This window comes from Symphodus melops, assembly GCF_947650265.1.
Source record: "Symphodus melops genome assembly, chromosome: 8".
Classification (NCBI taxonomy): Eukaryota; Metazoa; Chordata; class Actinopteri; order Labriformes; family Labridae; genus Symphodus; species Symphodus melops.
The window spans coordinates 19,639,762-19,654,577 of NC_136698.1; the positions used below are offsets into that span (position 1 = coordinate 19,639,762).

The 14,816-nt window shown below is 38.4% G+C and overlaps 1 protein-coding gene across 3 annotated transcripts; it reads left to right on the top strand.

Moving 5' to 3' along the window:
• The first annotated feature begins 10,436 nt into the window (after window positions 1-10,436).
• hyi (hydroxypyruvate isomerase) lies at window positions 10,437-14,635 on the top strand. Of its 3 annotated transcripts, XM_079351272.1 has the most exons (8): window positions 10,450-10,777; window positions 10,874-10,985; window positions 12,214-12,328; window positions 13,198-13,276; window positions 13,684-13,733; window positions 13,811-13,880; window positions 14,085-14,219; window positions 14,307-14,635. In XM_079351272.1, exons 1-8 carry the CDS (start codon window positions 10,579-10,581, stop codon window positions 14,360-14,362), a joined length of 816 nt encoding a protein of 271 aa, XP_079207398.1. In that variant the 5' UTR covers window positions 10,450-10,578; the 3' UTR covers window positions 14,363-14,635. The 3 variants fall into 3 exon arrangements, with proteins under 3 accessions (XP_079207399.1, XP_079207397.1, XP_079207398.1); XM_079351271.1 differs by having other exon boundaries at window positions 10,446-10,985; XM_079351273.1 differs by lacking the exon at window positions 14,307-14,635 and having other exon boundaries at window positions 10,437-10,985; window positions 13,684-13,738.
• The last annotated feature ends 181 nt before the right edge of the window (window positions 14,636-14,816 follow it).

Below are 14,816 nucleotides of genomic sequence, written 5' to 3' on the forward strand. Positions count from 1 at the left end.
ACACATCCTCGGAATGTGTCGGTCAAATTCGACTGTTTCCGGAAACACTGAAGTAATAGGCTGTCACGCCTACGCTTCTATTGCAAATTGCGGAGCAACTAATAGATCCTATTTTTTTTTTATCGAAAAAGAGCTACTTTACGTCTTTGACAAAATGCAAATACGATAAAAGAAACTTTAATGCAAATACGATAAATGAAACTTTGAAAGTGGCAGGCTGTTAGATGCCTTTGGTCGTTCAGTGATTTTTGAGATTAGAAACACAACCGGTTTTGTTTTTCAGTATTTTGATCATTTTTTAAATATTTAAATTACATGTTTATCCATCTAAACATGTTTTGGTTTGTCTTTTATGTAAGCTGTGTATTTTCTGGATCAGCGCTCAATTTTTATCGAAACCATCAGAAAAAAAAAAAAAACACTCACTCAACCCCTTATTATACACACAGGTCGTGAAATCAATAAAATGACATGTTTAAATCTAGAGAAGTCAATGTTTAAAAACTATAATTAAAATCATATAGATTAATTACATTTGTCTTTAACCTTCAGACTTACTTACTAAGCATAAAAAAATACACGTGAACATTAGAAACGTTACAACGATGTTTATTTTTTAACTTTAGTCTTTAACAAACATCCTTTATGGAATGAAACAGATTCCCCTTATAAAAGAAATAATTAGAGTACATAACAGGGTTGACAAGGCATTGATGGAGATGACTAATTATAAATGCAGGAATGATAAAATAATAAAAAATTCAAAATGTCTTCTGAACTCTCACAAAACGTTAATACAGTATAAATCAAGCTCTGTCCCTCAAACAGGCATACAGACGCTACAGATGCCTGTTGCTCAATGCTGATGTTTAAAGGATTCTGTGGTGGAGTCTCAATCTCAATCTTTCTGGCGTCCCTCTGCTCGTTGTCTTTTAGTTCTCTCGATTCGTTCTGTGCCTGTTTCCAAAACTTTCTCTTACGTCTCTTGCTCTCTCTCCCAAATCATTGATCTTTTTTCATTTTGCCCTTGTACACCCTGTTTCTCCACCTTTCCCTCCTTCAGATCAGGCTGCTATTAAGTGTTTCTCTCCTTCACTTTTGATACTCTCTGTGTCTTTTACTTTGCTCCCCCACTGACAACTGTTGTCTTGCCATTCTGGCCTGAAATGCTACTGTACCATTCTGCAATCACTTATTTATTATGGATAAGCATGCAACACTTTATTTCACTTTATATCAGTTGAGAGGCAACTTCAATGAAATTCAGTTAAACACATTCAAGTAAGCTACTGTACCTCACAACTAGTTTGAATTTGAAACATTAAATGACAATAGCAATAAAAATGCACTGAAGGTTCTACTTAGGTACAGCTTAAGAAACAACAGTTTTGTTTAAATGAGCTCTCTTTAGTTTCCTGGGCTACAGCGTCACACCATTTGGCATAAAACCTGATATGGACGAAATCAAAGTTGGACTTGGACTTTAATCCACTGGATCCTGACTGGATGCTATTGTTTTATTGAAGAGTGTTCATACTCAGCCTCCTCATGCACTCCTAAAGATGGATCCAGTTTCTCACAGATATGACAGATATCAAAAGTCCATGGACTTCGAGCTAGCACCTGTCTTTTGATCCCAGTTTCATTAATGCCTGTGAACGTGGCCTAAGAGCAGTGCTGATGCAGAAATACAAGGAAGGCCGTGAGGTTTTGGCCTATGCATGTTGATACCTGTACAAAGCAGAAAAGTTCTGCTCTGACTGTTACAGGGAAAGAGTGGCCCCTTTTGAGATATACAGTGCAGTATACATGGAACAGAGATCTGTTTGTTTTGGGCTCTTGAATGTTTCAGGCATTATGTTGAGAGCCTCCACTTTACAATCTCTACAGAACATGGCAGCCTCAGGTAGCTTATGAACCACCCTCAACCCTCTGCCATCAAGAAGATGGGGCTCAAAACCTGTTCTGAAAATCTGCTGGCTGTCTTCTTAAAACACAGAAACCAGATGCTTTTAGTCTAGCTTCCACTGAGGTCTCAGATCCAGTGGGTACTCTGGTCCCATCCATGTTACCCATCTCAAGTCAACCTCTTTTGATGTGAACCTCTTTATTCACAGCCAAACAGGCCTACAGGTGAATTTGAATTCAATGTTCAGTGTTGTTGGACTGACACAGTATTTCTTCATTTCATTGATTTATGAGGGCAAAAATAATGATAGATTAGACATACTGTAAGCATGTGGCTTACAGAGGGGGAGTCCAACTAAAAGCTTTAAGATATCAAACCTATAAGATGTTTAAAAAAGGGTCGAGTTACTTTATAAGAGATGTGCTTTGCTACCATCCTTAGGAATTTGTCAGACACATTTAGATTTTCAATTCTGTATGATGTTACTATTCAACAGGTCCAGCATATATAAGAGAGTGTGATCTGTGGCATAGTTGAGTGAGTATATGGAAAAGAAGACAAAGAGACAGAGGTCTCACTTCATATATAATTGATTTAACAACAGCAATCTTGTTATAATGCTAAACGAAGCATTTAAAGGGCCCATTATTGAACAAATGCCAATCTATTCAACAAAAGACATTTTATATAGCTAGAACAGTTTCTTAGACAAAAAACTTTGATCACTATTAAGTTTAGTGAACCCAGAGTTTCTAAAGAATAAAAAAAGAGGAGACAGCAATTAGACTGAATTTGTGTTTCTACATGAATGATCCTGTTTACCCCCTCTAGTTTACTCAGCACAGAGCACTGCTGCTTTCACATGCTCTGACTGGCTGTGCTGCTGGCATCACAAACTGCCCGGGGAGCACAAGTTGAAGTTTATACTTTAAAACAGAATAGTATTCATGTCCCTTTGGAACATGCATTGTTGGAGCGGATAGAATATGACAAAAAACAAAACAAAACACAGCAGCCTTCCTCAGAAACATACTCTGTTAACTCTGTGAATAGAGGATTTCCACATAAACACTCAAACAACAAAAAGTGTGGATCATTTCAGGAGGACTGCTCTGGATATTCACCTGACCTGGCTGTTCACATTTGTACCTCACAGTGGGAGACTGCCCCTTTCAAACAGCAGGGGGGGCGGGGGGGCAAGGTAAGACATGACGTAAAAACAGAGTCACGGAAGGCAAGGCAACAGTCCAATCAGCCAAAGGAAAAAGGTGTACAACAGAGCAAATTAGCTTTAATTAAGTTGAAAAAGGTCAGTAACCAAATCAAAATGAGGTTAACTAAATAAAATTAACTAAACAGACCTCTTAACTGACACAAGTAGGGTTATATGGACGAGTCCAATAAAAACACAAAGGGGAATTCAATTTCATTTAACAAACTTAGAAAAACAACCTTTCAAATGAACTTTCTATAAAGAAATTAATATACTTAAATAAAGAGATCAAAGTCAGCAGAAAAACATAGTTTCTTGTGGGATCCTGAGTTCATGGCTCAATCCCAAGTCCCTTATTTGCAGTCTCCTCGGTCCTCGGCTGAACTGGAAGTAGTTCCAAAGCCGCCATGTTGAGGATCGTCCCAAAGCTCTTATAGAGAACGAAGGAGAGAGGATCGAGGAGAGAGGAGGCTGATCCGAGGAGCGATGACCGAGGAGACACGAGATCTGACTTCACGGAAGTCTTGTCACTGACAGACACGCCCCCTTCTTGTATATCACTCATTGATTGGACGCTCCAGAGGATCAGACTTCAGTGAAACTTCTCAACATGAGCAGAGTTTAATACGGGAGAAAAGACGGACATTAAAAAGACACTAAACGGAGCGTGGGACATTTAAACAGATGATGAACATCAATGAGTTTGTAAAGAGTCGGAGACTAAACACTGTAACTGTGTGTGTTTGATTAGAAATAATACAGTGCGTGTTTGTGTGGACATAAACAGCTGTTAGGCTGATTGACAGCTGAACGTGATCAGCTGATGTCGCCTCATGTGACGCTGTCAAGGAAACGACGTCTCATGTGTCTTAAAGCTGATTTCCTCGGTCCCCTCTCCTCAGCTTCGTTTCCTCCGAGCATCTCTGGTGGGCGGGACTAAGACGCAAGTGGAGGAGACAACTCGGAGGACACTCGGTGCAAATAAGGGACCCGGGATCCAGCCCATGTCTCCACCTCTCTGGTCCACACTGAAAGTATCTCCCACTTCCTGTGGGCAGGGCTTAAAAGGCCATCTTTGAATGGCAGCCAGCCTTTTGTCAGATGATCTCAGCAAACAATAGGAAAGGTAAGTGACTAACAAATGAAACCATAGGCCAGCAAATGAATTGATGTGACAGAATGTTAAATAAATTGTGTGCACCCAAATTAGGAAAAAACTGTCATTAAAAAGCAAAACAGTGTGATTTATGTAAACAAAGAAAAATGTGTGATGTGAATTATTTAAAGGACTCTCCATGGCAGCAGTTGATGCGACCGCCACATCGCTGCACGACGATAATGACAATATTTGCCTTTATATCAAAGCTAAATTCAATGGAATCAACACAAAACACTGCTGAGAACAACATACTGAGGACATTTAAACTTTAGTGATTGTGATAAACTACTGATAGAAGTGTGACATCTGAGAACTCTTGGACTATGGTTTCTGAGTCTGTGGGCCTCAGTATTTATTCAGTAGCTTATCACAAGTTTAGGGATGCATGTTTAATCACATCACATTGATGCTGCATAAACAAGTTAATTAATTTAAACCCTTTAATGGTACGATTTCCCCTGCAGGTGGAGAAGCACATACATGTTGCATTTGGAAATAATGCTTAAACAAGAAACTCACAAAGTAATGCGAAAACGTTCAAAATAGCGTAGACTTTTGAGTTAGTTAAAATTAGCTAAATAACCAGTCCCCTCTGTATGGAAGTACAGTAGCTTCAGTGCGGGCACTAAATCAGTATCCTCACTAGCTTTTATCCCGTCTTGTGTTTTTAAGAAAAAATTACCTTTAAAAACCCAGCGAAAAATGGAAAATATGGCAATAAAGTAAAATGCATTTCATAAGTAAAATGAAATGTTTGGATTGTAGCGTCCTTCACTCAGTTGTCAGACATAATGGCACACAGCCCTGCACAACATTACAAAAGTACCAATAATGTCAAACTACAAAGCTAATATGCTTGCAGTAAAACACTGCAGTGATGATGAAACATGGACATATTGCATTGGGCCTCGGGGTTAGGGAAACAACTGAACAGCAGATGATGCTTGCCAGCTCCTGGTCTAGAGAGTTGCTCCTTTCATCATGAAACTCAGCCCAGCTGACTGACTGGGGTCTCTGGAGGGGCCACCAAATGCTTCTCTGGGCTACAATAACAAACAATAGGGCTAAAAGTCACTTTATTCATTGACAGAACCTTGATAAATAAAACTTTGAACTTATAAAAGTACAACTACCAAAATTTTGTAAAGTGTTTTTTTTATAGTTGTAAATATATTTAAAATGTATGCACTTAAGTTAAATATCTACAAGTTAAATTATTACATTTCACAAGAAACAAAAAACTATCCACATGACTGTTGGCACTGCTAAAAGCATTGTCTCTTTATCTGTCTAAACTGTAAATGTTCTAAATGACGATGTTGCTCTGTATGAGTTTCTCCCTTGTTCAAGCCAACTGGATGAAGCAGATGGCTATTTACCAAGAGTAATCAGACTGGAGGGAAAACCCACAAGGTCAAGAAGTAAAACTAGACATGAAACACTGGAGGGCAAAACCAATCAAATAAAACAGGAAACACAAAGAGCTGTCAATACGTGAAAAAGAATAATCTAACCAAAAGGAGAAATGATGTGTTTGTACCATCGACTGTAAGTTTGTACATGTTAGGAGGAAGATAAGCCATATACGCCAGTACAATGTGATCTCATCTTGACAAGTGTTATCTTTTATTATGATGAATAAAAATGTACTTGCATTTGTTGTAAACTGATAGTGCTGGAGCTGGAACACCTGCTGAAAGCTGCAGCATAAACCATCAAACCACTAAACTGCAACACCTTGTTCTCTTTGAGAACTTAGTGAAACATGTAATTTACAGATGTGCACAGAAGGACATAACTGCAGCTGTGTTCATTTTGCTTCATCGACCATGAGGCCTTCCTCTGCTTTCCCCTGGCAGCGCTGCACAGAGCCAACAGACTGTCAAATCATAATGGTCAATCTCATTTCCCATGCAAAGTTAACAAGATGCTGTCTGTTAAAATTAGAATGTGCTCAATTTTCCCATAAGCATCTGTGTTGTGGGACTAATAAGCTTAGGGCTTAATGAACACTCTTCCAGTATTATGTGTACTTTTATTTACTGTTAATGTTTGAACCGAGCTGCTCTGCAGGGTCAGAATTCATAAGCAGTGTTGTTCAGTGCTGATAGTTGACATGCCTGACACAGTTGACTAGGTTCAGATTATTCTGGCAATATGGCCCTCAAGCAGCCTTAAGGGTAACAGTTGAAATGTTCAGTTCTTCCACACTGACTACTGTGATCATCTCCCTCACCAGCATCATGAAAAGTTCAAGCCAAACTAATCTGTCCAAATCTTTTTTACATTGTACCTAACATCTATGGCAATTACAATATTCACTTCTTTGTATCATTTTAAAAGGGATTTTACATTTCATGTCTTTCACAGTATCTTTTTTTAATTGACATTACGTTTTTAATCTGCAATATATCAATCTCAAATGAAACCAGGAAGATAAAAGTCAATCCAATACAAGCGTCTGTCGATTGAAAGTTTTGTAATAAATTATTCATTTTCTTTGATAAACTTCTGACTCCTCCTGTCTTTTGCCATGACACTCAGTCTTCAAAGATGTCAAATAATAATATTCCTCCAGTTTAGTGCATGTCTTAGAAGAGTGGTTCTAACTGAGTGAAACGACCCGGAAGTATTTGAATTCATAAAGGACTAAGAGAAAGGCGGCCGCGTTGCTGACAATCAGTTTGCATTGCCAATGTGAAATGTAATTAAGTGACGGTGGAGGTTAATGATGTGGGTCTGCTGCCATGAAACTTACAATTTTCAAAAAATTGATTACTAAAAGCTTATCAAAAAAAACTTTCTCCTGTACCTTTTTACTGTTGAAATAATCACAATAACCAAGAGGTTGGAATTGAAATAAAAGTATTATAGGCTATAAGTAACAAAAGTGAGACCAAATGGTTGTCACAATTGTAATTGTTGCTTTTAAGATGTACAGAATGTTTTTTTTTTTTTTTTTTTTAAATATGATGAATAAAACATCATCTGGCAAAAATATGTTTTCTTGAACAGTCAGATGCGCGAGTCACATGTCCACATGTCACATACGGCCGCAAGGAATATTGGGACAGCATTATCTCATCTCCTTTGATAAAGCATGTTCAATTGGTTCCTTTGCTAAAGGAGGTTTAGAAGGAAGCATTGATCCACCTTTCCTTAGCTTACCATGGCCGCCACTTAGACGCTTCCGGGTCAATTCCCTCAGTTAGGAACCTTCCTAAGAAAAAATCTGCTTCCTTTCTTATCATCTTTAGCATAGGTAACACTGGACAATTCCCAGCCAAAGGAGAGAAGAAAATATGACAAACTGATTCAACTTTATCAAAATTGAAAGACTTCACTATTTGTTATGTGTAACAAAAAATCAGGTTAAAGACCTTAACTCTTTGTTATATTTTCTACAAAGACCCAACAACGGGCACGAAGCATCATTTAGAAAAGTTAAGGCAGAGAGGACAGGACATAGGATAGTTAAGTTATTCTCTTGCATGTGAGACTGACAATTTCTGAATGCAAGAAAAAATAATAATTTGACCTCATTGTTTAAATAGACCACAATCATATTTTGGGTTAATAAATATTGATTTAATAATAATTCATATAATTTAATAATAATAATTATATAAAGTAGCCTCATTCAGATACAAACAATGTGATCATACAATCTGCCAGTGGAAAGGGTCTCAGTTCCTCTCAGCAGAACACAAAAGGCAACATATTTAAAAAAGAGAAAATAAAAAGAATACAGTTTTTTGTCTTTATGTGCTGGTGTGAAGGTAATAGAGAGAAACCAGTACTGCTTTTTCAATAACAACACTTCCTTATCTTTCACTGTGGTTCTTTCCCCCCTCTTTGCCATTTGACAAATGTCAGGATGGGATTCAAAGGAATTAAGAAGTAGCCGACCCAATGAGTTTCTCTGTCTAGCCTCAGGGCCCAACACAGACTCTTCCATAAAAACTGCGACCCACATTTTTTTAACCAGTTAGATTTATGCAATGAAAAAAAATGTGTTCCTTCCACATTCACCATATCATTGGTGGAAGGCCTGCCTATTTACCTGCTCTTTTGTCATATTAAATGACAAAGCACAAGGCCTTTTACCTACTTTTTATAAAGCTTCTTGAGATCACTTCTTATGAATTGACGCTACACAAATAAAGATTGATTCACAATCACAACTCACGCCCGATCACAGACTCTAAATATTACAGTATCACATATGATCGTGACCTAAAAGTTGAAAACCACTAATCTAAAGCAGTGATTCTCAAAGTGGGGTCCGTAAACCATAGCTTCGGGAGCCACGGAATAATTTAAAAAAGGAAAGAAGGAAAAATAGCCGGGGTTCAGACTTTGCAAACTAATCCAGTATCTGTCTGTCGTCAGGGACATGAACGTGAACCCAGAGACTCTGTAACTTGCATTCTTGATTCATCTGGGTAGTAAACTCTGTTAACTTAAAAGATTCCATTCCTCTCATCCATCAAAAGAATGCGCAGAGAAATGCGAGGTAATTACTTAAATGAGTCAATATTTAGGAAAAAGACAAAATAGGTGACTTATCTAACACCCAGTATATCAACTCTAATATGATTGTGACATGTGTTGTCACTTCATAGTTAAAAAATTATTTTAAAAAATCCCTGAAAATAAAAAAACACCTCAGAGCCAACATCTTCTCAAAGTTTATAAACTGAATTATTTGTAATATATGAATGTAGCCTAATCATTGCAGAGTACTCCATGATACATTAGTACATTGCATTAATATATGCTTATCAATGTTACAATAATAAGGGGGTCCTTGGACTCGTTCTCACCTGAAAGGGGTCCATGGTCTAAAAAAGGTTGAGAACCACTAATCTAAAGCCACGTTTCCACCAAGTTCAGTTCGGTTTGGCTCGCATTTTATGGCGTTTTCAAAGACCACAGCCAGGAAAGATTCCCAAATAACCGATCTGTACCTTACTACTTTTTGGAACCCTTCTGTTGGGGTGCCAAGAATGTCAATCGACCCTAAAAGGTGGAGCTAAACACTGCAGTTCGTTAATTGGTCAAAAGAACCGTCACTTTCCGCGTGAAAACGGCAAACAAAACCCTGCAGATGCTTGTTTATGTTTTTTTCTGTATTTCTACTTGTGTTACACAGTCTTCTCTGAAACAAAGCTGGATTGCGTTTTGTAATAAAGAGCCTCATGTCAGTGACAGAGTAGATGAACTGCTGGATGTCTTCCATTGTAGTTTTTGTTTGTGTTGCGTTTTTCTCCTTTGTTGAATATATTTGCAGATTAGCTGTTAGCGATTAGCTGCTATCATGTGGCGCTATTACATCATAGCTGATGGGGCTGTTAGCATCCGGCTTACACACTGCTTACCAAATTGGGCACAGTTGGCTGTGGAAACACAAACAGGACCGCTGTGTGGAAACTGGGCTGGGACCTGAAGAAAGGATGGGTAATTTTCAAAAACGAGCATGATTTACAAAGTTGCATTCTTTCCATGTTCTGTTCTCACCTGGTCTGGTCTTCACCCACCCCCTTCCCTTTGTGCTCCTTTAAAAGTCCCGCCCCTCAAATACATTCACGAGCGCCATTGGTCCAGAAGCGGATTTCAGCTCATGCTTTGAGTATAAAAGCTTGATTGGTTTATAAAATGTGGTTGAATGCAGACAGTGCTTGAAGTGTTTGTCTTTACAGCTGCTGCAGATGACAGATTTTCTTTGTTTCTTTTTTCAGAGACTTAAATTATTAATTTCTGTCAGGGCTTAAAGGCAATTTAGACCAAAATTTGGTCTAAATTCTTTAAAAGTCTATCTGGAGGAAATTACCAACCTTGCCTTTTACACCACACTCACTTGCGCATTTCACTGGCCGAAATGCACGTTACCATCACGTGATAATAACAAAACTTTGTTATTGTCAATTTTCACTTTTAAACATACTTCATCTCAGGATATTTTCAAAGTACACAGAGCAAGAAGAATACAACATTTTTATACAACTGTTGTTTAACAAAATAAACAACCGAGGCTCCAGATCATGACGAATACATACATGCTTTTTCCTTAGGCTACTGATTTAAACATAACTATTGTTATTTCATGATTTTCATGTGGCATTACACTGACTGCAGTCGAAGGACTGACGTCATATTTACAGTTTGTTTTGAAAGGGGACCTTTTCTTGTTCCGGTGTAGCGCTATCTGAATGTAGCTGTCTTGACCGCGTGTTCCGCTTTGCTGTGAGAAGTGCAAACAAACTGAACGCAGGGTCGTTGGCTTGTCGCTTTAACATGTCTTCGCTCAAGTTCTGTGCCAATCTTTCTTGGCTGTTCACGGAGCTTCCAGACTTCAGTCAGCGAATATATGCGGCCGCCTCGGCTGGCTTTCAAGCCGTGGAGGCAGCCTGGCTGTACGAGTGTGACCTGAAGGAGCTGCAGAATGCCAAAAAGGCTACAGGTGTTGAGGTGATTCTTATCAACACCCCGCCAGGTAACCAGACAGCAGCTCTTAACATCAACCCCACATTTTTGAAGAGTACAAAGAGTAGCTTCAGCTGCTTCTCATGTGTTTGTGTTGTGTTTGCAGGAGACGTTAAGTCTGGTGATCTTGGTCTTGGAGCAGTACCAGGAAGAGAGAAAGAATTCAGAGAGGGTCTAGATCTGGCTTTAAAGTATGCAAAAGCTTTGGAATGTAAAAGGTGAGAAATCACGAGGTTTAAGATCACTGGACAGCTTTTTATTTTGTTTCCAATGCAACTTTAAAGTTCAAGTGAAGTGTTACAATAATAAGGGGGTCCTTGGTCCTTGAAGTGTTGACTCAAAGTTAAGGCAATGCTAATGTTTTTTTTCAGCTTCCTTAAAAAAAAAAGACACTAACCTTTTTGCTTTAGTAACTAAAAGAAACAACAAAATGATAATATAATGATACATATAATATATAATGATATATCATATAGTCACCTTATTTTCTACTTTTACTGATTCCACTTTTTTTGCCCGCTTCAGTTCAGGTTGATGCCAAATATTCTTTTATTTTCTGGAAATGTCAAATTTTTACACAAAAAATATCTAAATGAATAAAAACTAGACCAAACCTTTATGTATATTATGCTGTGTACTTACATCACTTCAAACACAACAGTGTAATATGTAACAGTTAACAAAGCCAGAGAAATCCTTCATTTTATAGTTGTAACAGGGATGTCTTGTAGCAGTGACCGCCATGACAGAGCCGCCATGACAGACACCAAATGTTTGTCGTTGCCCTGGAAACACCAGATGTTACAAAAAAGACTGCTACTTAAGGAAGCTGGACCTGCAGCTGAAAGCTGCCGTACTGTTGCTCTGTGTGTGGCAACCGTTCACAAATAATCAAATGATATCGCTTAAAGTCAATGCTAGAAGGGATTTTGTTATGAACACGTCTGGGACATGGCCAGATTCCAAACTGAATCTGATGTTTTTACAGTGTCTGAACAGTTCATGTTCAATGATCTGTGTATGTGAGGTACACAAAAATCCATTGTGCTCACCGTCTATGTCATGTCCACCCAGTTATCGTGTTTTATTTCTTTAAACATTTCATATTTATCTATTTAATTCATTTGCTCATCTGCACCTCGAGTGTAAATGTAAAACCTGATTGAAATACCTTGTATAACATGGCCAACACGAGAGTTTCTGATTGTTTTTCAGATGTATCGAGTAGACATCATGAGAAGGGAGGAGAGACAGTCACACTTTTTTCAGTGACTACAAAGCCCAGAACAGACTGATGTGGTACCAATCTGCTTGCGATGCAGCTTCCTGTCTGAAGTGACCAACAAGAGCAGCTCATTCAGATCCTTCTCTATAGCTCTGGTGACTTCATGTGTGGGGTTGCATCGTTATTATAACACTAACAGGTACTTTTGATTAATGAAACAGGATCCACTTGATGGCTGGGAGGATTCCTTTAGGTTCGAACAGAGCAATGGTTGCCAAGGACATGGAAGCTGTTTTTGTACAGAACCTGACCTATGCTGCAGATGTCCTCTCAAAGGTAGGTGATACCCTTCATAAATCGACTGACAAGGGCTTGTTGTCCCTCAGCCTTACTGTCTAAATGTGCGTAGCATCATGCAAAAGCCATCAAGTAAACCTTGCTGCGGAGATGGCATGGCCATATCCAGCACTTGTGCTCGGATTCATCTCTAAACTAACTTCTTGTCATGTTCAAACTTTAAAAAAAAACAAAAAAACAAAGATGTAAAAAACAACATTGAAAGCTATACATTTGCACTGTAAATAGTAGCCCCCCTTCCTGTCCATGGCTCACTTGTGGCATGCCACTATGGGAGAACATGCTGGTTTTATTTTGTGACGTGCCAGTCACACAGCGTCATGACACCATGAGTTCAGTGGTATCTGCTGTTGCTGATGGCGTGCCAGCAGGAGGCCGACGTGATGTATCACTGACTCGCTCTTTGTTTCAGCACTGTGATGTACTTTACTACCAGTGGACTTGCTTTACCACATTCACTGTTGTAAATGTGCACTTTTGCAACTTCGTTAAGTTCTCAAATGATTGTAGAAATGCCTCTCTTTTTAAAAAAAAATGTATACTGAATATTTTGTCTCGTATCTCTGTGATGGTAGTGGAGTCGTTTCCTATACACATCAATACCAATGATACCAGTAAACTGGTAGAAGAGGTAATCCCAGCTAACAATTTGAGTTTAGCTAGCGTAGCCAGAATAATTAATATCATGAAGAGTAATCCCACTTGTATGCATCATAGAAACCTCTGCCTTCAGGAATAACTCACTTTTATGACTAATCTCTATGAAGATCTAACCTTTGATATAATCTATCTGTTGAAGCACTATTTCACACATCCTCACGTTACAAAATGTGGCTATTTTTTCTTAGGAAGGAATCTCTGGAATGATTGAACCAATCAACACAAGGATTACTGATCCCAGGTATTTTCTGGACTCTCCTCATCAGGGTAAGTTCGTCTCTCTCTGAACACATTTACCACCAGTCGGCACAAAGGTTTCTCGATGACTGCAATGGAATGATACATCGATATGTTTCTGCTACTGACAAACGCACCGTAACTAATGTTGGAAACAGTTGTAATTTAGTTGTTTTTAATTAAAAATCTATCATTTTGAATAGAGATTTGGGTATGTAAATGTGAAGGTTTTTATTTTTTTAAATTAGTGACATGGAGCTACTGATTAATAGTTTGTTTACCTCGAGAGCAGCTTTGTCATTTAAAATGTTCTTCACCGTAACAATGTTTGAAAGGTTTCTTCTTGTACTTCCTATTGAGGAAAAACAAACCTGTGTGGTGTAAACAACATCTGCCACAAGTTACCTCTCAGCTGATTGGGCTTTTCTTATCTGTAGCTGCTGCAATACTGGAGAAGGTTGGAAAGCCAAATATTAAGCTGCAAATGGTATGGTGAGTCTACGTGAAAATATGACAAAAAATAAAGTGAATCTGTTCACTGAATGCATCTCTTGACGATTTCAGGACATCTTTCACTGGCAAATCATGGATGGAAACCTCACACAAAATATCCAAAAGTATTTTCCAATAATTGGTAAGAAACAAACTAACACTGAAAACACTGTTGAATAAAGCGACTGGTATTTGTGCTAAAATGCAAGAAAATTGATGGAAAAGGAAGCGTTGAAATGCTATTTTTTGTAGAGTAATGTGAAGCAGGACTTTAAGAAAAAAACCTCCAAATGTAATAAAGATACGAAGCCTACCATCAATCTAAAGAGGAGTTTTGTTTCCTCAGGTCACGTGCAGATCGCCCAGGTTCCAGGGAGGAATGAGCCCGACAGTGCTGGAGAGCTCAACTACAGTTACCTGTTCGACACATTACAAATCCACAACTACCAGGGATACATTGGCTGTGAATACAAGCCATTAGGTAAGTGTCTTTGTTTGAAGTTTTTTAACAAATAACTCACATAAATGTAAAGCTTTAATGTTACATAAGCCTCTCTGTTTGCTGTAGGATCAACAAAGGAGGGTCTGGGCTGGCTCAAAGATTACTGCTCCCACCGCCAGTGATGAGCGCACACAGTGTTGTTATGTGTGCTGTCTGCAGGCCTGCCATACTTTTTGACTTTGCCTGACACTGTTTTCTTCAGAAGAGCCCACTGGCCTTTGTTTTGTGGGGGCCGTGTCTCGTTTGTTTTAGGATTCTGACTTTAATCTGAGAATCAGAATTTTTTTTTTCTCCGACTTCGAGAAAAATGTTGAATTTAATTGCACTTTGTAGTATTGTCCTCTCATTAATATGAATAAAGTCATTTCTTGTTCGGCGAGAACCCCATTTCTTAACCACGGGATCTTCTATTGTTGCCAACATAAACTTAGCCAGGTTCAGTTATTCCTGAGACTCTCATTCATCTACCTTCATCTCGTCCGTTGGCTCAGACTGTTCATTTAAAAAAAAAAAAAAAAGTTTCTAGCTTTTAGTTTAAGTCTAAGTTAAAGGAAAAATACGTAATATCTAGTTTTT

What these genes read in the sequence shown, in the direction of transcription:
- hyi (XM_079351271.1), top strand. Translation starts at nt 10,579, where the DNA reads ATGTCTTCGCTCAAGTTCTGTGCCAATCTTTCTTGGCTGTTCACGGAG. An exon ending in CTGCAGATGTCCTCTCAAAG is followed by an intron (nt 12,329 to 13,197) that starts GTAGGTGATACC and finishes ATTTTTTCTTAG; the next exon opens with GAAGGAATCTCTGGAATGAT. An exon ending in TCTGGACTCTCCTCATCAGG is followed by an intron (nt 13,277 to 13,683) that starts GTAAGTTCGTCT and finishes TCTTATCTGTAG; the next exon opens with CTGCTGCAATACTGGAGAAG.